Raw genomic sequence first — 25,173 nt, 5'->3', positions numbered from 1 at the left:
AATGCATGTTATCCCCTATTCCCGGAGTCTCCAGTTGTTATAATGCATATTACCCCCTATCCCTGGACTCTCTACTTGTTACAATGCATATTATTCCCTATTCCTGGACTCTCTAGTTGTTATAATGCATGTTATCCCCTATTCCCGGAGTCTCCAGTTGTTATAATGCATATTACCCCCTATCCCTGGACTCTCTACTTGTTATAATGCATAGTATCCCCTATTCCGGCATTCTCTAGTTGTAATTATGTATATTAAATATGTTGGAGTGATATGTCAAGAAAGGAAGGGGGGTGAAATGGGCACAACAAATTGGGAGTGTAGCGATGTTACAAGCAAGTACATGGGACAGAAGACTATGTTTCAAATAAGATGGCCAGAAACTATAGGTCGGCACCAGCCAAGTTTAGGTGTGGCATGCCCCCTATTCGAGTGGAAACCGGTCGTTACAGAGGTGTACCTGTCCCCATAGAAAATGTTTTCACTGTTATGACAGCGTAGAAGACCAGGTCCATGTTTTGTTTCACTGCGTATTATATGACGATATCAGGGCAACTCTTTTTAATGAATGTATTACTAAATCTTATAATTTTTTAGATGTACCTGCTTTCGACAAACTTTGTTTAATTTTCAGTGAGTGTTTTATACTTGCCAAAGTCTGCTTTTTAATTCTTAATCGTAGAAGGCATCTTTTATAAGAATAACGTTTTACTATATCATTTTTAGAACATATATGTATGAATTTTATGATAACTTGTCTCTCCTAATTCTATAGAATGGTTCTGTACATTATGTCAATGTTCATTTGTACCGAGCTGTTTTATGTATGTACAGAAGTGAGACACTATTAAAATAAACTATTGTCTGCCTGTAATGGCCCTTTGGATGTGGATAATTCGCATGACCACTTAGTGTTTTGGACAGAATAATTGACATGACGTCTGCACTACGCTTTTTACATCAAATGACGTCGGCCTTTATACTGGAGACCAAACAGTAACAATAACCCACATAAAGAATGCATTGTCCGAATTGAATTGAAAATACTACGGGGGGGGGGGGGGGGTCAAGATGGTTACCTGAAATAGAGATATATTCTATATGTAGTTGTTTATATTGCGCTGCAGTTCTGTATGGGCGTATGTTGCTTGAGTGTACAAGTAACGAATAACTGAAATTGCAGATAATTACAGGTTATGAATAACTGAAATTGGCCTCCGCGGAGTAGGGCCTTAAGTAAAGTAATAAAAGCTTCAAACCCTTTTCTATATTCATAGGAAACCTCTGCCAAAGCTAAGTCGATTGTTCCTTTGCGACTATATCATGAGCATGTGTCTATGATTCACTATCAAATGGTGATGATAGCAGATGTTTGCGAGCAGGGCGAATCTGTTATTCGAACCTCTCATCTACGGGTTCGTCCCACCATGTCTGGAAAATTTAGACCACTGGGCCATTTTTCCTATAGCATGTTAAGATGTATCAGTTTTGTAACCCAGCAGACAAAAAAACCGTTGCTACAAGTTTACTTTTTTGGTTGAGGCAACGTTAGAAAATGTTCGTCATTGTTTGTTTGTTTGTTGTTTAACGCCGCATTCAGCAATATTGCAGTCATATGACGTCGGTCTGTAAATAATAGAGTCTGAACTAGACAATCCAGTGATTGCCATCATGAGCATCGATCCACGCATTTGGGATACGATGCCATGCATCAACCAGGTCAGCGAGCCTGACCACCTGATCCCGTAAGGCGGCTCTTACGACAAGCATAGTTGCCTTTTTACGGCAAGCATAGGTTGCTGAAGACCTATTCACAGGTCTTGAGTTCTGGTACATCACTTGAGTGTCTGGTTTGTTTCACACGCCGCCGTCGCATGCAGGAGCACACAACAAACACATACTTTTGGGGATACGATGCCATGCATCAACCAACACACGCATTTGGGATACGATGCCATGCATCAACCAAGTCAGCGAGCCTGACTACGTGATCCCGTAATGCGGCTCTTACGACAAGCATAGTTGCCTTTTACGACAAGCATGGGTTGCTGAAGACCTGTTCTACTCCGGAGCTTCACGGATCAGAAATTGTTCGTAATGTTACTACAACGTCATATTGTAAGTACAGCACGGGTATAGTTGACAGAACAAGAATATTAGACCACACTTTCTGATGATCCAAACACGGCCAATGGACGCAATTCCCGCAAAGACCACTGCCCGCATGTGGCCTCTTCTTTATATAGATAACACTAATAAAAGTAAAATGTGAAATGAAGATCATGTTAAACTCTTTCAACAAAGGCCTGCGTCATTTTATATTTTTCAAAACAAAGACGAGACCTCCCTCCCATAGCTTCAAGATTCCCATGCAACAAGGTTTCATGAAGTAGTGTTACCTAAACGCAAAAGCTTATGACATAATGACATGACAGAGCGGTACATAATTGAAGGGTGTGTAAGCTTAATGTGAGAGGAAATCCAGAGGCGATCACAGGTTGTTCCCGAAAGCCACGAGCTGGCATATAATCAGGGCGAATCTTGGATTCGAACACAAGAGGTTTGGATCCTGATTTAGCTACAGGATGCAACACAAGTGCGACACACACTCAGGATTAACAGGTATTAGTACATAGTAAACACATTAATTGTCCTCTATAAATGAGATCACTTAATCGTTGTTGACGGAACTTAAACTTTTAAATAATCGTTGGTTAACGATATAGTTACCCCCTATTTCCATACTCTCTAGTTACCATGTCTGTCATTCCCTATTCATGGACTCTCTAGTTACCATGTCTGTCATTCCCTATTCATGGACACTCTAGTTACCATCGCTGTCATTCCCTATTCCTGGACTCTCTAGTTACCATGTATGCCATTCCTTTTCCTGGACTCTCCAGCTATCATGTCTGTCATTCCCTATTCCTGGACTCTCCAGCTATTATGTCTGTCATTCCCTATTCCTGGACTCTCCAGCTATCATGTCTGTCATTCCCTATTCCTGGACTCTCCAGCTATCATGTCTGTCATTCCCTATTCCTGGACTCTCCAGCTATCATGTCTGTCATTCCCTATTCCTGGACACTCTAGTTACCATGTTTGCCATTCCTTTTCCTGGACTCTCCAGCTATCATGTCTGTCATTCCCTATTCCTGGACTCTCCAGCTATCATGTCTGTCATTCCCTATTCCTGGACTCTCCAGCTATCATGTCTGTCATACCCTATTCCTGGACTCTCCAGCTATCATGTCTGTCATTCCCTATTCCTGGACACTCTAGTTACCATGTTTGCCATTCCTTTTCCTGGACTCTCCAGCTATCATGTCTGTCATTCCCTATTCCTGGACTCTCCAGCTATCATGTCTGTCATTCCCTATTCCTGGACTCTCCAGCTATCATGTCTGTCATACCCTATTCCTGGACTCTCCAGCTATCATGTCTGTCATTCCTATTTCCTGGACACTCTAGTTACCATGTCTGTCATTCCCTATTCCTGGACTCTCTAGTTACCATGTCTGCCATTCCTTTTCCTGGACTCTCCAGCTATCATGTCTGTCATTCCTTATTCCTGGACTCTCCAGCTATCATGTCTGTCATTCCCTATTCCTGGACTCTCTAGTTACCATGTCTGCCATTCCTTTTCCTGGACTCTCCAGCTATCATGTCTGTCATTCCTTATTCCTGGACTCTCCAGCTATCATGTCTGTCATTCCCTATTCCTATACTCTCTAGTTACCATGTCTGTCATTCCCTATTCCTGGACTCTCTAGTTACCATGTCTGTCATTCCCTATTCCCGGACTCTCTAGTTACCATGTCTGTCATTCCCTATTCCTGGACTCTCTAGTTACCATGTCTGTCATTCCCTATTCCTGGACTCTCTAGTTACCATGTCTGTCATTCCCTATTCATGGACACTCTAGTTACCATGTCTGCCATTCCCTATTCCTGGACTCTCTAGTTACCATGTCTGCCATTCCCTATTCATGGACACTCTACTTACCATGTCTGTCATTCCCTATTCATGGACACTCTAGTTACCATGTCTGTCATTCCCTATTCCTGGACTCTCTAGTTACCATGTCTGTCATTCCCTATTCATGGACACTCTAGTTACCATGTCTGTCATTCCCTATTCATGGACACTCTAGTTACCATGTCTGCCATTCCCTATTCCTGGACTCTCTAGTTACCATGTCTGCCATTCCCTATTCATGGACACTCTACTTACCATGTCTGTCATTCCCTATTCATGGACTCTCTAGTTACCATGTCTGTCATTCCCTATTCCTGGACTCTCTAGTTACCATGTCTGTCATCCCCTATTCCTGTACTCTCTAGTTACCACGTCTGTCATTCCCTATTCCTGGACTCTCTAGCTACCATGTCTGTCATTCCCTATTCCTGGACTCTCTAGTTACCATGTCTGTCATTCCCTATTCCTGGACTCTCTAGTTACCATGTCTGTCATCCCCTATTCCTGTACTCTCTAGTTACCACGTCTGTCATTCCCTATTCCTGGACTCTCTAGTTACCATGTCTGTCATTCCCTATTCCGGGACTCTCTAGTTACCACGTCTGTCATTCCCTATTCCTGGACTCTCTAGTTACCACGTCTGTCATCCCCTATTCCTGGACTCTCTAGCTACCATGTCTGTCATTCCCTATTCCTGGACTCTCTAGTTACCATGTCTGTCATTCCCTATTCATGGACACTCTAATTACCATGTCTGCCATTCCTTTTCCTGGACTCTCCAGCTATCATGTCTGTCATTCTTTATTCCTGGACTCTCCAGCTATCATGTCTGTCATTCCCTATTCCTGTACACTCTAGTTACCATGTCTGTCATCCCTATTCTTTTATGTCTAGTTGTTATCATGTATGCTGTCCTCTATTTCTGGATAGACGGACCGTACCGATTCCTGATAACAAGCTCATTTTGTACTTTGTTTCAAGTTTCAGAAACTTTCGGATTTCCTAAAATTCTGTTGTGAGAGTTAATTACAACGATTTACATCTCTTTGAACATTATTCCAATAGTATTCAGGGCGTATTGGCTTAATGTAGGAGCCAAGGCCTAAATGATGCAAACATTGAACCTTTAAGTAAAAGCAACGGTTTACGAGGTTGTTAAAAAAAACACTGTAACCGCCTTCCTGGCAATTGGGAGACAACCTAAAATCAACGTGTTCTGTTAGCCCGATCGGGAGACACACTGTAAACAAGTGTATGTTTTCTACGTGTGCAGGAGGTAGGAGTGGTCAAGTCATCTAAGGCGCCGCAATTCGCAGTTAGAGTTGCGTGTCTTCGGTGCGCCAGAAACCTATAATTGTGGATTCGAGTCCTGGTTCCTCCGATTATGTTTCTAGGTTTGTCATCACCATACCCGTGCTTGTGGGTTTCACCGAAGAGGTAAACGTCTGAGACCTGCATCACCTCGGGATTGCCTCCCACATTAAGCTGACACGCCGCGATACACCTGGAATACTGTTAAAAGCCACGCTAAACACAACTCACTTACTCTACGTATGCAGGGACATACATCGTCATTACGATCTAGACATAGCCGCTGGCTTGATCTTTGTCTCATTATGACTGAGATACTGACAACAATCCACCAGTACAGCGACTCATGGGAGACACGTTCCACTGGTACCCTTGCCTCGTATAAAACAATTATTTAGAAGGTAAGGTCAGTTTCTCGCTAAGGGCAAAACAGTCTTGTACGTGCCCTCAATAACGATATGTAAATGGTCCGATAGATCATCGTCTTGCTTCTAATGATCGTCTCGTCATGCTGTTGGTAACTCTATGTCATTAACGTGTATATGGTAGCGCCGATAGTAAAGTACACCGCGAATCTGATTATTGGGGAAATCAATACGTTCGTGTAAATACTCGGCAGCCACGCCTTCGTATATGCAATTTCAAGTTTAAGTGCATAGTTTTATCACGTATTGATTTGATATATGTTATGTCGCATATTTATGCAAACTTATTCATGAGGTGAGGTGAAATGGGGTTTAACGTCGCGTCCAAGATTATTGCACTTATAAAGCGACATGCATGCACGTGTGTGCGTGTGTGGCTGCTTGTACTAGTCCGGACTGATGCCGATTTATAGTGCTAGCACACTGAGATACCATGCCGCCGTTTAACATGAATGCCCCACTCAGACACAGTATACTGACTCCGAGCCGACAAGTCCTTGTTTTAGCCCCTTACTGCCGAGGGCCAGACAGGGTAACAACAAGTACCATCTTTTAACGTCTATTGGTATGATGCGGCCGGACGATCTACCACTAGACCACGGAGGCGGTCAACTTATTCATGAATGGAAGCCGTTTTTTGTAACTTTGATTTTCACGCAGTTGCGCGCTTATCTAGTAGTGGTAGATATTTCTCTTGTATTTATGGTCATTTTAACCACCTCAATAATTGTACATATCTGGTTGTAAATCTTTAGTGGTACCGTTGGATAGCTTATGTTCAGCGCTTTAGTTTGCCACTTACTTCCACCGTATTGGTGAAGTTGCGAGTTTGCTATTCGGAATACACACTTTGTAATCTCACCTATTGCATTGCATTCCCCCGAATGACTCTGAGAGGTCGCTTTCTCCGAGGTCCGCGTGTCTCGTATAAAACTCTTTGCGATATCATGTGTCTTTACCCCCAGGTATCGTTGGACCATTTACGGGTCGTCTTGCAACCGGTTTGGTCAGGTCGAAGTTTTCGTGAGTAAGTGGTTATGGGGCAGTTTTCTCTCTGGTACTGACTTACTCTGGTGGTTTTGAGCTGAAACCTATTGGCTAAGCTTTTATACTTTGTACCCCGTTTTTGTAGTAATCCGTGGATAACCAACTTTCACGTGATTGCTTAGTTTTGGTCAAGTCCCTATTTACGATTAGGATTCAAGTTACTCTTTTGGTTAAGTACTTTTCTTAATGATTGTGAGTCAAGATACTTCGTAGGTCAAGTACCTTGTATTTTGGGAAAGTCTAGTATTTCCTTGGCCAGTATAAGTGAGTGATACCTTAATCCGTCTTATTGTCCAAAAGACTTAATTGGCTGTCTATGCATCTTGCCAATTATATTGTATTGATTTTGCTACTCTCCTTACTGTTATAAAGTTGCTTAGCTTATCAGCTTGTATAATTTCTCTGATTTAATTAATCAGTCATGTCTCTCAGTGGTGTAGTGGGTAGTATAATAATAGTAGTAGTAGTAGTAGTAGTAGTAGTAGTAGTAGTAGTAGTAGTAGTAGTAGTAGTAATAGTAGTCGCGGTAGCAGAGTTGCAGCAGCAGTAATACTAATCGTCTAAGTACTAATAGGTTTAGTGGTGCTGGTAGAAGTGTAGTCATAGGAGTAGTATTCGTGGTGGTATTCGTAGTAGTAGCAGCAGCAGCAGCTGTAATCGACAATTGATTGGTTAAGATCGGTGCTCGCAAGAAAACAAAGCTGCAATGTGCAGGGGATATTCGAAGATTCAGAGTTGCTTTGATCTGCTCACTCACTCACTCACTCACTCACTCACTCACTCACTCACTCACTTCAAAGAAGAAGAACAAACATGATATGAAAAACAGACCTTATCGCGCTTTAAACAATATTCAATAATAGTTGCATTATCTGTGTATGTATTTCGGTAGTCCATTTGAGCCACTCTAAATCGTTCAATTGTCAATGTTTCAAATAACAAAACTATTAAAAAGTTTAAAACGTAAACATTATTTGCTCGATTGGCTGGGTTCCACATGCCACCATTTACCGCCTCATTTACGAAAATAGGGTTGGAAGTCGGTGTTGACAGCTGATGTAACTATTTTGTAATGAAGTTATTGAGAGACAGTCCCCTGGGGTATAAATTTGCCATCTTGGCGTTTCAAGGACAACTGCCCAAAGACTTTCTTGGATTCAACGAAAGCACGAACGGCAATGGACTATAGACTGAAACGACATCAGCAACGGTAACTAACTTGTCGCATCAATTCAAAAACACCATTGTGGCATATGGTTTAAAAAGAAACAAAATCAGCGCTCTGTGATTATAGTTTCAACTTTTTCTACTCGTCAAAGTCATCTGTGTAGATATAACAGGTTAAAACCAACATAACTGTGTTGGGAATATATTAGTGATATTAGTGATAAATATCGCCAAGGTAGAGAAAAATGTACTTTCATTGGAGACATATTTATCACAGAAATGACATTTACACAAGAATTTCTCGTAAAAAGTATTTCAATTAACGTTTACTGTTAGGAGACAAGGCAGGGTGGTTTGAGGGAAGTTCAACAAGTCATTAAAAAATGTTTCTGCACTCAGTTTAAAGTTTTATGAATATAGGAAAAGGTACATAGGGAAATAGGATTTGATACAGTTCTGGGTAGGAGTGGGTTACTGGGCTGTCGTGGACGCCGCTAAGAACAGCATTTCGGTCATCTAACATGGAGTCTTAGAATTTACTGTTATGTCAAGATATTTTGATAAATTGTGTTGTGGTCATTACATGATGGCATTGAGGTATATCCATACACAAAAATTAATTAAGCAATTGTGTCGCTGCGTCAAGTCCGAACACAATCAGGGGTCTGTGACCTTTGGAAAATGAACAAACTTGAGGAAATTGTGACATCTGGTACACGCAGAAAAAGGGCTCCGCACCAATGCCTTTCATGAAGATATGGGTACAACAATAGGGAAAGATGCCCGTCCTATGTGACCGTAACGAGGTGGGCAAGTTGAGTTTAAGCGTGGCCGGCAAGCAGACCCTCATACTGGACGGCCTGTGGCGGCAGCGACATCAGATGATTGTTTGTGTGTTTGTTTAACGCCGCACTTAGCAATATTCCAGATATATGACGGCGGTCTGTAAATATTCGAGTCTGGACTAGACAACCATTGATTGACATCATGAGCATCGTTCCACGCAATTGGGATACGATGACATGCATCAACCAAGTCAGCGAGCCTTCCCACCCGATCCTGTTAGTTGCATCTTTCGACAAGCATGTGTTGCTGAAGACCTGTTCTTTACCCGGATTTTCACGGGTCTCAACATCAGAAAGGAATCCACAATACAGTGACAACTAAGCATAATATTGCTGGTTCTGTATGCCTTTCCCAGGAATGATTTCATTTCATTATCACAGACTCTTTGGCAAAGAAGAAAGTATCAGCTCGTTGTCTTCCAAAGCTTATGAAATATGATCAAAATGCACCAGGCACAACATGTCTCTTGATAAAGCTAGATCTGTTTGAAGCTGATCCTGAAAGGTTTTTGTCATCATTTATGACTCTGTATGAAATCTGGGTTCCAAACGTCAAGACCAAACAACAAGCAAAACAGTGGAAGCATTTGACATAACGACCACTTAAGGCGCCGCGATTCGCTGTGCAGAGTTGCGTCCCTTGGGCACGCCAGAAACCTATGAGTGTGGGTTCGAATCTCGGTTGGCCCCGATTATGTTTCTAGATTTGTCAGCACCATACCCATGCTCGTCGGTTTCACCGAAGTGGTAAACGTCTGAGACCGGTATCTCTTCGGGCTTTCCTCCAACATTAAGCTGACACGCCTAAATAACTGGAATACTGTTAAAAGCGGCGTTGAACCCAACTCACTCACTCACTAAGAAAGCAAAGACTGTCCCATCACCTGGAAAGGTTATGGACATCGTGTTCTGGATTATCTTCCAAAAGACCAGACAATGAACGGAGTAATACGCTGCACTTGTGAGGCAATTGCAGGATGAAATTAAGTCTCAAGATAAAAGGTGTCCTCTTGCATCAGGGCAATGCACCAGTGCTCAAATCAGTCATTACCATGGCAACAATCCACGATTGTAGATTTGAACTTCTTCAGTACCCACTCTATTCTCCTGAGCTGTCTCCGTCAGACTTCACCTGTTTCCAAACATGACGAAAGCGCTAACCTGAACCCATTGATCTACTTGCGAAGTATTTTCCTATTTATTACGTACACACCAATGTAGTGTGGAAATCATGTATATGTATATTGTTAAGCTATAGTCGTGTGTTTAGAACCATACATTATATACAAAATAGCAAAAGAATATGGTATGCTAGACAAAAATATATTGGTAAATATCCTTTACTCCCCAGCCCCCAGCACCACCACTACAATGTTCGGTCCATCAGCAAACAAGTGTGATATCTCTTGTGTATACGTTACGGTTTTCACCTTTACTTGGAGTCATGCATCTTCGCTAGGCAAGTGAGTTAACTAACTATAAAAGTCCAGTTTCCACCCTTGCCGAACTAGGCTGGTATTATGGAGTTACATTTTGGCTGGACTAAAGAGTCTATGCATAGTCCAATCAACATCGCGCACCGAAATCTAAATCCGGTTCGTAAACTGTCGTGCAGATTTCGATCGATTGCAGGATTTGCAAAGCATGTGCACCACCAACTCGTTGTCAACAGATATTTTCCAAATCTTTTCATGTTTTTAATCAAGGTGATTTGATGCATTTCGCGATGTAAGAACCGTTTTATCACAATATAGATCTTGATTATCAGACTTGGTGCCACTATTTTGTGTGAAGCAAACGCAAGTGATACGAGAGTCGGAATCTGATTGGTCCATCGGAGAGGCTTAGAAGGGACATAACTGGTAATGGCCACTGGTGGCGCTACGATCGAGCCCAGTAATTCCACCCTAATTCGGCAAGGGTGGAAACTGGACTTTTAAAGTCAGTTAACTCTCTTGCCTCGGGAAGATGGGAGCCATGCTAATGTTTCTAAGTGTGAATGTATGCGAGAAGCGGACTTAGTTCACGGGTATTGTGTATGATGTTTATAACATGGCGTGTGTCAACAAAATAAACCCAAAGGCAAAGGGCAATGTTCGTAGGAATGTTACTAATAACTGAACATTAATAATATATAATGTATTGACATATAAACCGTATAGATCAATATTCCGTATGTAAACACAACAAACACGTTGTCAAGTCAGACCAGTGCAGCTTGATGCCGTTCAGTGGGTATTGGGGGCAAAGTTTCTTTCACTTTCAAATCACTGTTCATCGCTAACGGGTAAAGTCAATAACTAGACATTTTACCATATTGTATGTAAATAAAAGCGACAAAACCCTTTCCATATGAAAAACAAAAGCAGAGTCGATTGTATGATTCCGACTATATTATGGCAATGTATCACTATCAAACAGTGGTAATACCAGATTTTTCGCGAATGGGTGACTGTATTCTGGCACCCACCACAAACACATGCAAAGGCATGTCAATTGTTCACCAGAAAAAAACAAGGGAACAAAACTGGGAATTGCATCGGACATCATTTTTGTCACTGATGCGCCCAGTTTGGAAAAGTCTACCATACAACATTTTTAAGGGACCCGTGAAGATTCCGGGGTAGAATAGGTCTTCAGCAACCCATGCTTGCCGTAAAAGGTGACTATGCTTGTCGTAAAAGGCGACTTACGGGATCGGGAGGTCAGACTCGCTGACTTGGTTGATGCATGTCATCGATTCCAATTGCGTGGATCGATGCTCATGATTTCAAACACTGGATTGTCTGGTCCAGACTCGATTATTTACAGACCGCCGTCATATAGCTGGAATATTGCTGAGTGAGACGTTAAACAACAAACCAACCAACCAACTTTTTTAAGGCCTTGAATGTTGTAACCTTGACCAAACAACTTCTGTGCCAGAGTGGTATGACTCTCTGTGAAATTGTTGCTCGATTGTACCTCAAAAGTTGTGAAACACCAAACACTTGAGCAGCTGGAATATTGCTCGACATATGGGAAAGTTGACTCTCTTGACATATAATCTCATGGAGAGTGTTTTGCCACTCTGAATCTGTATGCATAGATCTAAATATGCAACAGATGAGGCGGTCTCACTGGTTTCCTTCGTTTCTTGTCCAGTGGAAGGGAATTGGCTATTTGATGGTTCCTGAACTATAACAGAGCATCGATATACCCGAAGCTTAGGTTAAACTTCTTGGCCAAATTACCTGGTTTTGACTTTGCTAGTCAGAGCAGATATTCCGATTTGTATGCATTAAGAAACAGACCAGCAAGAAGGGGGGCACAAAATAGCATCAGTTAGAAAAATAATGAATTTGTTAGAACAAAAGCACTAAGATGCAAAATATAAATTTTATAGAACAAAAACATCTGTGAGCAAAATATAAAATTGCTGACAGTTAGATAGAACACGATTCTCAAGAAATCCCTTGGGGCCCATTTACAGCGCGACTGATCACCAGTACTCTTAAATCTTACAAGAAAAGAGAACTTGGTCGCTGAACATGATAAAAACACCACCACCGCAGTTACGCTGAGTAACGAGAGATCAAGAAAGACACAATTTTATGGATAACAACTTGGCTTCTAGCTATGTGTTTTCTGTCCATCGTGTTGTGATAGCATCATCCTTGTTGTCACACCTACCTATGTTATCCCACTCATGTATGCCCTTGTTGTTACTGTTAATCCTCTACTGTTAATCCTCCACTTGCTATATATATTCTGCACTATGTCCCTCATTCAGTCTTGCTTGACAGCGGTATAAGGATCTATACCGAAACGTCGCTTTTTACAGTATTAAAGAAGTTGTTATCCATAAAATTGTGTCTATCTTGTCATCCGCCAACTTCTAAGTAATGCCTATCAAACAAGTTAACGAGAGATCGATTATCACCTGTTAATATGCGCTCGGGTAGCCTGGTGGTTAAAGCGTTCGCTCGTCACGCCGAAGACCCGGGTTCGATTCCCGACATGGGTACAATGTGTGAAGCCCATTTCTGTTGTCCCCCGCCGTGATATTGCTGGAATGTTGCTAAAAGCGGCGTAAAACCATACTCACTTACTCGCCTGGTAACAGTCACATTCCCACCTGAAATAAACATTATGTTTGCTAGCTACATAGTTTTTAGCTATGAAATTTCAATACTTAAACAGTCAGCAATAATAAACTACCTAAATCGTCCGACGGTCAAATATCCCAAGAGATTTGAATGTATGTACACCATTATATTCCCAACTAATAGGAGGCGAATTTCATGTTTTAATTATTTTTTGAATCAGACATAGGAAACGACTTTTAGTGTTTATTTCTATAAAGAGCGCAATTAAAAAAATACCGTAAATTGTTTCCACTGTTTTAAGTTCTTAATACACGCTGGTAATTATTTGTAAGTGCATAATGCCATCTTGCTGCACATTTATTATATGAAGTGTATATGTTAACTCATGGTGGTTTTCTGATTAATAACGAGAGTTCACATACACGGAATAAGCAAACTGGGAATGAACTAGTGGACCTTGACAATCAATGGCAGTACAATAGGACACTAGCGCAAACCTATTTCTGTAAAGACTATTGAAAGGTGTGATGACAACCGCCCATGTGGTTTTATATAATAAATGAGTGGGAGACACTAATTGGATACACTTTGGATATAATCGATGTAGCATTATCTTCCACTCTGAATATTATGAATGCTTAAATAGCGGGTTGCGTACTGGACGTGAAACAATGGGTGTTATTACGGCTCATCTCATTTAGAATTTGTGTCTGCTTTCGAGAAGATTTTGACGTTGATTCATTTAATGCTTGTATTTTCTCATACTCTTGTCTTCAAATCGGATTTCGATCTCCAAATCGTCAGTATAAAAAAACAACATTTGGCCATCTTTTTGATACAGGACCTAAAATTTGTCAGAAGGAAAAAGAGGCATAATTTCATATATACATTCATACATATATATGATATGTACAGGTGATCGCTGGAGTGTGTAAATACATGATGACGTCACAGTTGTAATTTATGACGTCATCATAAGTATGACGTCATATTATATGTCATTGTCAGTTACACCGAAGATCTGTCATGAGACAGCGAAAGTACAATGTATGAAACTGATATAAAGAAGATGATGGACTAACGTGGACTTTATTATTTTAGTATTTTATCTCTAGTCTCTGGTTTGATTCCCAACGTAGGTAAAACATGGCAAGCCCTTTCGAGTGTGCCCGTCGCGATAAGGTTTGAGTATTGCATGACATGGTATCAAACCAGGCGCACTCCCCTTTTTCGTTTGTAATTGCCACAGCCTGAGATAATAGAAAACGTTTCATTTTAATTTACGTTTTTAAGGAATTGTGGGCGAATTTGAAATGATTACATGTAAGGTCAAAATCCACACGATATCCCCCGAGGCTACTCAGACTTTAGATAATAGGTTAAACGCTATAGCAATTCATCACAATCGGAGACATGGGAGGGTATTATGTCTCCTGGTCTCAGTCACACTAAGGTCGTTATTGTGATCCTTGAGAAAGCGCTCGGAATAGGTAAATGAGAACTCTCCGTTAAACGCCGCTTTGAACAGTATTTCAGTTATAAAATGATGTGCCAACAACAACAACAACAACAACAACAACAACAACAACAACACCAACAAACGTTTATTTCGCTTCAAGGTCATAGCTATGACATATTGAAGGTACAAATGGAGATTTATGGTGACACGGGGCATGAGACAGACGTGCGTCAACTATACATTTAACTGCAACAGACTCATAAATTTAATTAAACATCTTGAGGATTTTTTTTACAAACTGTGCTAGTTTTCTTTGTTCTAATAAACTTTCAGTATTTAGTAGCATATCAAGTGTTATCGTACTAGGTCTTGTAAAGTACTTCTTTCGAATATATTGCTTACGCAAGTTATGCAGAAAAGGACATATTAGTAGATAGTGATATTCGTCAGCTAAGTCATGTTTATTACAGTGACTACAAATTCTGTCTTACCGCGGTATATTTTCCCATCGTTGGTAATCTATGGTTTGTGGATCTTATTTTAGTAATCGGGATCGAGTCTTAAGGGTAGCGACAGCAGATAATTTTCTAACTGGATTTTATGTTTAAATATTCGGTGCCAGCTTCATATTAGAGTGAGTAAGTAAGGTTTTACGCTGCTTTAGCATTATTCCAGAAATATCACAGACATTAGAAAGGAGCTTCTCACTGTCTGCGGCGTGACGAGCGAACGCGTTAACAACAAGCCTACAACACCGGCCCGTTTCATTTGGGAGGAAAATGATGCATGGCATTGACGTTTGGCAATTAGGTGATCCCTAAAAAGGTTATGCTGCTGACAAAGAAAGGTACATTATCAGGACGACTTTTGGTTCGAACCACATCCTTGCTCGCTTAACCAATGCAACTGTGCACAGCAAATCTCGGCTCCTTAGGCCACTGAGACATCCGCCCAACAGGTGGTTGAAGTTACTGGCATGGACAAGTGGTTGGTCACGGGAACCACATGTGGTAAAGTGACTGAGTGAGTTGGGTTTAACATCGCTTTTAACAGTATTCCAGTTATATCGCGGCGTGTCAGCTTAATGTGGGAGGAAAGCCCGAAGTGATGCAGGTCTCAGACGTTTACCACTTCGGTGAAACCCACGAGCACGGGCATGGTGCTGACAAACCTAGAAACATAATCGGGGCGAACCGGGATTCGAACCCACAATCATAGGTTTCTGGCGTGCCCAAGGGACGCTACTCTGCACAGCGAATCGCGGCGCCTTAGACGAATGGGCCACCCGTGCCCCCTCATGTGGGAAAGAGACCTAACCAGAGACATACATTTATACTGGTGTAGAACATTGTGGTGTGGCAGGGTGGGAGGAATATCACAGGATATTTCGCTGGTGCCCAGAAGATAACTGGAGATAGCACATAATGTGTTAGGTAATTGCAAATGAAACTATGTAAAGGTTGCAGTGAATGTGCAATAGTTGCAGGATGACATGGCAAGCTTCGTTCAAACGTGACGTCATTCTGAACAAAACACCGTGACGTAAATCCGCGGCCGATTGATGCGGCATGTTTTGCCAATTGAAAAATGATATGGGAGGATACGGATGGGACATATAAGGCATACCTTGCCAGTGGGAGGATACGGATGGGACATATAAGGCATACCTTGCCAGTGGAAGGATACGTATTTGGACATATAAGGCATACCTTTCCAGTGGAAGGATACGGATGGGACATATTAGGCATACCTTTCCAGTGGAAAGATACGGATGGGACATATAAGGCATACCTTGCCAGTGGAAGGATACGGATGGGACATATTAGGCATACCTTTCCAGTGGAAAGATACGGATGGGACATATAAGGCATACCTTTCCAGTGGAAGGATACGGATGGGACATATTAGGCATACCTTTCCAGTGGAAAGATACGGATGGGACATATAAGGCATACCTTTCCAGTGGAAAGATACGGATGGGACATATAAGGCATACCTTGCCAGTGGAAAGATACGGATGGGACATATAAGGCATACCTTGCCAGTGGAAAGATACGGATGGGACATATAAGGCATACCTTGCCAGTGGAAAGATACGGATGGGACATATAAGGCATACCTTTCCAGTGGAAGGATACGGATGGGACATATTAGGCATACCTTTCCAGTGGAAAGATACGGATGGGACATATAAGGCATACCTTTCCAGTGGAAAGATACGGATGGGACATATAAGGCATACCTTGCCAGTGGAAAGATACGGATGGGACATATAAGGCATACCTTGCCAGTGGGAGGATACGGATGGGACATATAAGGCATACCTTGCCAGTGGAAAGATACGGATGGGACATATAAGGCATACCTTGCCAGTGGAAAGATACGGATGGGACATATTAGACATACCTTGCCAGTGGGAGGATACGGATGGGACATATAAGGCATACCTTGCCAGTGGGAGGATACGTATGGGACATATAAGGCATACCTTTCCAGTGGAAGGATACGGATGGGACATGTTAGGCATACCTTGCCAGTGGAAGGATACGGATGGGACATATAAGGCATACCTTGCCAGTGGAAAGATACGGATGGGACGTATAAGGCATACCTTGCCAGTGGAAGGATACGGATGGGACATATAAGGCATACCTTGCCAGTGGAAAGATACGGATGGGACATATAAGGCATACCTTGCCAGTGGAAAGATACGGATGGGACGTATAAGGCATACCTTGCCAGTGGGAGGATACGGATGGGACGTATAAGGCATACCTTGCCAGTGGAAAGATACGGATGGGACGTATAAGGCATACCTTGCCAGTGGAAATGTATGGACCAGCAGTGTTAGGAACGCAAGAACGATACGTATCCAGAGGTGCGGAAGAATTTGTTGACGTGTCCTCCTCCACGTAAACTATCACAGTCTAACAAACTCACTGATGGCTACTTATCCAGAACGTTAGGGCACAATATATTCCACTTTATACATTGCATTTTGTCAAGGATCTCTCGAGGATGTACCAGTTACATTACTACTAGCAAATCACGTTGAATATCAAAAAGAAGAGAATGGCCAACAAGCAACAATGAATAACAAGTTACATGTCTCAAGTTATAGAGTAAACCGTGACGCTCACACCTATCGTTTGTGAGTCTCCGTTGTTCCTAGTTTGGAATAGGTTGGTTTTTTTCTACACGACCTATACACTGTTAAACATGTGTTTAGAATGACATGTTTAGGTCTTAATTACGGACGATTTTAGGACTAAACACATGACATCAGCCATCGTCTCACAGCCTAAACACCACCAAAACACAACATCCTCATAATCTAAACATGTTGAAATTTTAAACACTGAAATATATGTTTCGATTTTAAACAAGTTTGAACATGTTTAGATTTTAAACATATTTAAAGTCTAAACATGTTTTAAATTTAAACACGTTCAAACAAGTTTAGAATTTAAACTTGTGTCAATAAAATGCATATAATTAGGCATCAAGTCAAATATGGATAAGATGATTAATAAATATTGACATTAGATGTGCAAGTCAGATTCACGAGGACTTCCTTAACATATATACGACCAGAACTTACACCGAACTTGGTCGGACACAATGTTAAAATAAAGATGATAAACTTAACCCATAGCCGACTAGGAAAAATGACACTTGCGACGACAACAGTCTCTGTAGCACAAGTGGTATCTTCAAGGATTACATATGATTAGGATACAGCTCCATATGACCTGGTTGGTTGGTTGGTTGGTTGGTTTGTTGTTTAACGCCGCACTCAGCAATATCCCAGTTATATGACGGCGGTCTGTAAATAATCGAGTCTGGACCAGACAATCCAGTGATTAATATCATTAGCATCGATCCACGCAATTGGGATTGATGACATGTATCAACCAAGTCAGCGAGCCTGACCACCCGATCCCGTTAGTCGCCTTTTACGGCAAGTATGGGTTGCTGAAGACCTATTCTACCCCGGCGTCTTCACGGGCCCCATATGACCTGGAGTTTAGATATCAATGACAAGGAGTTTAGATATCAATGACCAGGAGTTTAGATATCAATGTCTTCATAAATGTTTTCTTGCCGTATGAGTACTATTTCAATGAAAATGACAATGAATCCATATCTGACTACCACGATAGACCTGTAACTTTTTAAGCTACCCAAACCCATAAATTAATCCATTCATAATGCTAAAGTAACTTTCTATTCATATCGATAATTGAAATAGCCAGATGTTCCCATCATTTGAGGAAGGAAGACTTATATTTCTATTCGTTTCATATTTACTCGATTAGAAATATAAGCGCCCAAACTATTTCCATACTCATGAGAAGTCTCTGCTTTTATTTATGTCTGAGAATCTATATCTGTACTACCCCCGGCACAAGGTATATTTACTCTGAAACAATTACGTAAGATATATTATTATGCTCTATGTTTCTGGAGAACAAAAGCAACAAAGCCCCTTCCAAACCCTTTCGAAATCTCTGCTATAAGTAAGAGTAGTTCCATAAGGAAAAAAGGCAATTGTTGTAGTAACATTGTCAATAACACATATACTACGTCACTAATAATTAATACGACATCACATATGATGAAATCATAGGTATCCCACGTAGCCTCGCGGAAACTGCTTCACACTTTGAGAACTGTGGTTATGTATTGTGCACATGCTGGTCATATTCATGTTTCACTTAGGGGCGGTCGGGTAGCCTGGTGGTTAAAGCGTTCGCTCGTCACGCCGAAGACATGGGTTCGATTCCCGACATGGATACAATGTGTGAAGCCATTTCTGGTGTCCCCCGCCGTGATATTGCTGGAATATTGCTAAAGGCGGCGTAAAATCATACTCACTCACTCATGTTCCATATTCATCAGAAATAACTGCTAAAAGCAGTGTTGATTGTACAATTCCGACTATATCGTGAGCATGAGTTTATGAATCACTATCAAATAGTGATGAAACCAGGTGTTCGCGAAAAGGTGAGTGTATCCTGACCCACCGGTGGCACCCGTCACAAACACATGTAAAGCCAAGTCAATTGTTCACAGCAAAAACATGTGAACATATTGTTCTAGTCAAATAGAGAATTGTAACGGACACCATCATTTTGTCACTGATGCGTAAAACACGTGAAATGGGTCAGTATCACCTGGCTAAACACACACTCACAATAATCAAAACACGTTTAGATTTCAAACAGTCTGAGGACAAATTAATTTGATATTGAGTTCAATTTGTATGAGGATAATAAAATTTAAATATATCAGAATATATCAGTATTATGTTCGACGATGATCGTTATGATGATCATCAAGATATGGTTATTATTTAAGTGTGTATTTTGGCAATCATACTTTTATTGAAGTTAATGCTGTCCATGATACCACAATTTAGCTGTTTCATTTTGGTGATGGCAGACTGATTGAGTACCTTTACGTCATAAGAGGTGCATCTAAAAGGATGGATATATCGCAGATGGGTGAGTGGGTGAAATGGGGTTCATTGCACTTATATAGCGACGTGCATGTACGTCTGTGTGTGTGTGGCTGCTTGAACTAGTCCGGACTGATGCCGATTTATAGTGCTAGCTCACTGAGATACCATGCCGCAGTTTAACATGAATACCCCACTCAGACACAGTACACTGACTCCGAGCCGACCAGTCCTTGTTTTAGCCCCTTAATGCCGAGCGCCAGGCAGGGTAACAACAAGTACCATCTTTTAACGTCTTTTGGTATGACGCAGCCTGGGATCGAACCCCGGACCTTCCGCTCTCCGGGTGGACGCTCTACCACTAGACCGACACAAAGGCGGTCGGATATATCGAAGAAGGTACGGACTAGATGAGTGAAAAACGCCAACAGATCATCCTTAAGCATTACGGTTTTATTTTCGGTTTACTGAGGCCATTCTGAGCACTTGCTATGGCAACAAATTCAGACACCTTTATCTCAGGTTACAAAATAACGCCGTGAAGCATAAAAAGGTAAGATTGAGACCTAATAGCAGCATTCCGAGAGTTACCCAATCCAGGAAATATCCCCCAAAGCCACATTGTCAATCGCGTTTATTGTTTTTCAATCCGAATAAGCTCTGAAATGAACAAAAGTGGTCCTCCGGAAGAGGTTGTGAAGGTTTTAAAGCAGAAAAAATACTTTCTGTGAACATCGTCAAAAATGTTTCGATCAAGTCACTGGATCTAGTTTCTCTTTCTACATTAAAATACGAATTCTCTGAGTAGCCTTGGTTTGTATTTTATATCATATGCAGCAGCATGAAAGAGCCACGGACGGTAGAGGAAGACTAATTGGACCTGGCACAATATGACTTAAATCCTTCAGTGTGTATGATGTCCCATTGAAATATACTTCTTTTGGTTTGTTTAGATCTTATATTATAGCAAAGCAACTCCCCCAACAATCTAATAATAAACATAACTATTTTTGTTGCTTTTGTTCTTAGTACAAGAGGTTAGTTGTTAAATAAGGCGGCAAATGCAATGGTATACTATAAGCACTTGACAACTTGTTCTATTAATAATAAAGTAACAAAACCCTTTCCATATCCAAAAGAAATCTCTGCAAAAGGCAGAGTCGAGTGTACAATTCCGACTATATCATGTGTTTATGAATCACTATCAAATAGTAATGATACCAGGTGTTCGCGAAAAAGTGAGCGTATCCTGACCCACCGGTGGCATCCGTCACAAACACATACAATGGCAAGTCAATTTTCACCTGAAAAAAACTTGGGAATATATGACACAAGTCAATATAGGGAAATCGCATTTGACATTACTTTTGTCACCGATATACAGTGATATATGGTTCTTAAGCCGCTTATAACAATAGTCCGGCAAAATTTCGGCGGGGGACACCAGAAATGGGCTCCACACATCGTACCCATGGCACTGATATACATTGTACATGTTTGTAACATGTGCGTTAAGATTCTATACACGAACCTAAGCACTTTCCTTGTACAATAATTTTAACGCGTTGAAAGCTTAGAAATGTTTAGATCCTGAACACTTAAACATGTTTAGGCCTTAAAACGCGTTAAAATTATGGGACAAGGAAAGTGCTCAGGATTGAAACCCATTTTGTGTAGTGTACCGCAATATGTGTTGTGATTACATCATTCCTGTTTCAGAGGAACGACAATGGTATCAGCGTATCATATATCAACGTGTTAATTCATTACTGTGAATGATGCGTACCCTCGACCTGAGATCCTCATTGACAAAGGTTAATGGTATATGCCATGTGCTAGGGGATAGACGTCAGGCAGCCCACGCTAAACTGCTAGTAAAAGATACTAGATACACGTCGTAAAAGTATTTTCGAGTCTTAATTCGACATGTATATATGTATTTTCATATGGCTTTCAAAATGAGATGAAAGTCAAAAACAGTTAAACTGATGTTAAATATTTGTTTAAGAAATGTATGCTTCATTCAATTGTTAATCAAGACTTTGTCGTGTCCCCCGATTTCGATGTACTTTGAGTTTTAGTATGAAACATTAACACTTATTTGGTACATAAACTTTAAAATTATTATAAGAGGACATATATGTATAGCATAAACATGTCACAAATCTAAGCAATTTTTAATGGTTATTCACATAAGACGATGTTAAAGATATGTTGTAATCATGATCCCAAAAAAAACAAACTGACATTACGAAGTAGTAATATTTCCAATAAGTGAGTGAGTGAGTATGGCTTTACCTAGGTCATCGGGAATTATCTATAAGATATTTACTTTCGAGCAATTTCAGACATATATTGAGGTAGCCGATTTTCCAAATTATAACACTTTTCTATGAACCACTTAAAAATGAAAGTAACCATGAACTGAACTGCAAAATTTGGTTTGGTAGGTTTTTCACTTAAAACAGAATCTCATACTATAAACATTGTGAAAAAAGTAATGTTTATCTCAAAAGATTGTATGTAGTTGGGACGGCCTCCGTGGTCTAGCGGTAGAGCGTCCGCCCGGAGAGCGGAAGGTCCGGGGCATTAAGGGGCTTAAACAAGGACTGGTCGGCACTGAGTCAGTATACTGTGACTGAGCAGGCTATTCATGTTAATCTGCGGTATGGTATCTCATTAGGCTAGTGCTATAAATCGGCATCAGTCCGGACAAGTCCAAACACACACACACACACGCGCGCGCGCGCGCACGCACGCACGCACGCACGCACGCACGCTATATATAAGTGCAATAATCTTGGACGCGACGTTAAACCCCATTTCACCTAACCTCACCTCACCGTATATAATCCTGAAAGTACCGAAGCTAGGGGGCCAACCATGCGATTTTCTAGGGATAGGGAAGGCCTGGGAGTTTATCGCAAAAATATATTGTCCCCGAAAATACTTGCAAAAACTAATTATGCTTTAGGATAGGAAACAACCGACATTGCCTCCCACAAAAATATATCATTGCAAAGGGTTTTTCTAAATATTTCGGATCATATTTTTAATTAAACTTTTATCAGGTTTTGCAGCTGAAGCTGAATACATCTAGTCTCCTACAAAATCCTAGGCCCCTTCCAGAACAGCAAATTGTTCGGTCCCTTGTGTCCCGGACAGGCAACCAGGACCATACAGCAATTGTCATAGAAGAGATAAACAACACTATTTTCATAGTTTTTGTAGCCGGGGAAGGGTGTGGCAGCCAAATAGAAACGACAAAACCATAATTATAAGGAATCGTTGCTGATCATGAAAGCAGAGTCGATTGTACGATTCCAAGCACATGAGCATATGTTTATAAATATCTAAAAAAAAAAGTATTTAATAGTGATGAGACCAGGTGTGAGCGAAAAGTTGGGCGATCTTGCCCCACCTGTGGCATCCGTCACAATACATGCAAAGACAAGTCAATTGTTCACCTACAAAATCACGGGAACATATAGTACAAGACAAAATAGGAAATTGCATCGGACATCACATTTGTCACTGTTGCGTCAAATTTGAAAGTGTGTCCACCTTTTGAAAGCTTTACTAAGGACTCGCACGTCATCACCCTGACCAGACACCTTTTGAGCAAGTGAAGTATGATACTAATTGAAATCTTCTCAGAAAGAGCATGCTCGATTGAAACTTGAAAGTTGTAACATGTAGACACCAAAGACTGTAGTTGTTGATGTATTTCTCGACATAAAGGGAAAGTTGTCTGTTGGAAAGTTGAAATCATCTTTGTCGATATTGTTTTGTCACTCAAGATTTTTATGCATAGATCTAAATGTTGAAATGTTGAGCGATTGTACCGGGAACTGGCCATTTAATCATTATTGAACCACCTCATATCATCGGTTTATCTTAAGATAAATAACCTTCTTGGCCAAATTCCCTTGTTTTCATTTTGAATATGACATTTTCCGTGAATTTGATAATCCTTAGGAGAAAGACACACGACACTTTGATATTTCATATATGAACGAAGTTTCAAAGAGTTAAGTTACATAGCATGATATGTTGTAGAAAGTCTAACTGAAACACAAATATCTGACGCTCAGCTTTTCGGTGAAACCACCGACAGCGGATATAAACGTACCCTACAAAAAAACACAATGTGTAAATAAACATCTGGAAGGCAATGTACATGGGAATATGATTATAGAAAATGTATAATTTAAAAAAAATGAACTTCAAAAGTTTCAGTTTTCTACAAACCTTGATAACGTTTGACTGGGTTGTCTCCTACGGGAAAGGCAGACGCAATAACGCACACACAGGCAAGGATTACACAGATTCTGATAGGTTTAACCATCCCGTGGTTGACGGGTGTTGGCCGGGCTGTCCTGTATACAACCCGCATGCCCAGCCTCCTCTCGCCGCCGTACTTTGCTAGTGGACGACCTCTCCTCACTGCGTCTATTTATCAATTCATATATGTGTAGGTGCGGTGACGCGCCACATACACTACATCCTTCACACGCGTCGTACACTACTACCGCTTTCAACCAAGCAACGGCCTGTCTGTTCTTATGGTAACGTAGTTTTAAAATGCATGTGATAGGATGTCAACAAAACGGCCGCGCCTATCTCTAGCAGACAATTGTCGACTTACAATTGTTCCGCTATTGTCACGATTCCAGCAAAGCGCATTGGAGAATTGAGAGCTCTTAGGCGCGGGGGTTGTTTCTATTGTGAGGCAGTGGCTTCAAGGCGGTAATCAATCGCGCTCTTAATATATCTGATATCCTTTTACGAAGGATGTCGGTAGATAACGAGGCTGGACGAGAACTTTGGTATAGTATTGCATTTTTCGGATTCAAGCCGGATTGATCTAAGCGGGATAACATGTAGTAAATAAACGGGCACGATTCCGAGTTTTGTCTTTGGGTATGAATAATGCGTCGATAAGTGGCAGTTTGTCTCACGTCTTCTTCCTTTGAAATCGCCATCGGGAATATGTACATTGTGTTCAAAAGTTAATAAACCGATAATAAACATTCTTCAGAAACGTATTTTTAGAAAAGCCAGACATAAAGATCTTTGTTATGCTTCGGATATAACTTTTCTCCGCTTTCGTAAATCCACAAATAAACTTTGGTGTCTGTTTTTGGTAGAATGGATTTGTTAACAAAACTCAGATAGTGTTTTAGGAGCAAATGACCCTAATTCATTCAACATAAATTCAACATCAATATCAGTCGCGTGGAAATCTGTATAACCTTTCAAATGACTTCAAGTGCATACGGTAGAAGTTGATGACCAACAACAGTACGCATGCAGAAGCACCAAACAGTGTTGTTTCTTCAACCCACTTGGTCACCCCGAGGAACATGGCAACAACAGCTTTTCTTCCAAG

At 41.0% G+C, this 25,173-nt stretch overlaps 1 protein-coding gene across 1 annotated transcript in view; it reads right to left on the bottom strand.

Moving 5' to 3' along the window:
• The window catches only part of LOC124150775, a 40,614-nt gene extending 16,206 nt beyond the window's left edge, over positions 1-24,408 (bottom strand). The window contains exon 1 of the mRNA XM_046522842.2: positions 24,033-24,408. Within this exon, the coding sequence (XP_046378798.1) occupies positions 24,033-24,177 (145 nt within the window). The 5' untranslated portion in view covers positions 24,178-24,408. The remainder of the gene's footprint in view (positions 1-24,032) is intronic.
• Positions 24,409-25,173: the final 765 nt, after the last annotated feature.

The sequence above is a fragment of the Haliotis rufescens genome, unplaced genomic scaffold (genome assembly GCF_023055435.1).
Source record: "Haliotis rufescens isolate VD_foot unplaced genomic scaffold, xgHalRufe1.0.p SCAF_6, whole genome shotgun sequence".
Classification (NCBI taxonomy): Eukaryota; Metazoa; Mollusca; class Gastropoda; order Lepetellida; family Haliotidae; genus Haliotis; species Haliotis rufescens.
This window is presented reverse-complemented; position numbering and strand designations above follow the sequence as displayed.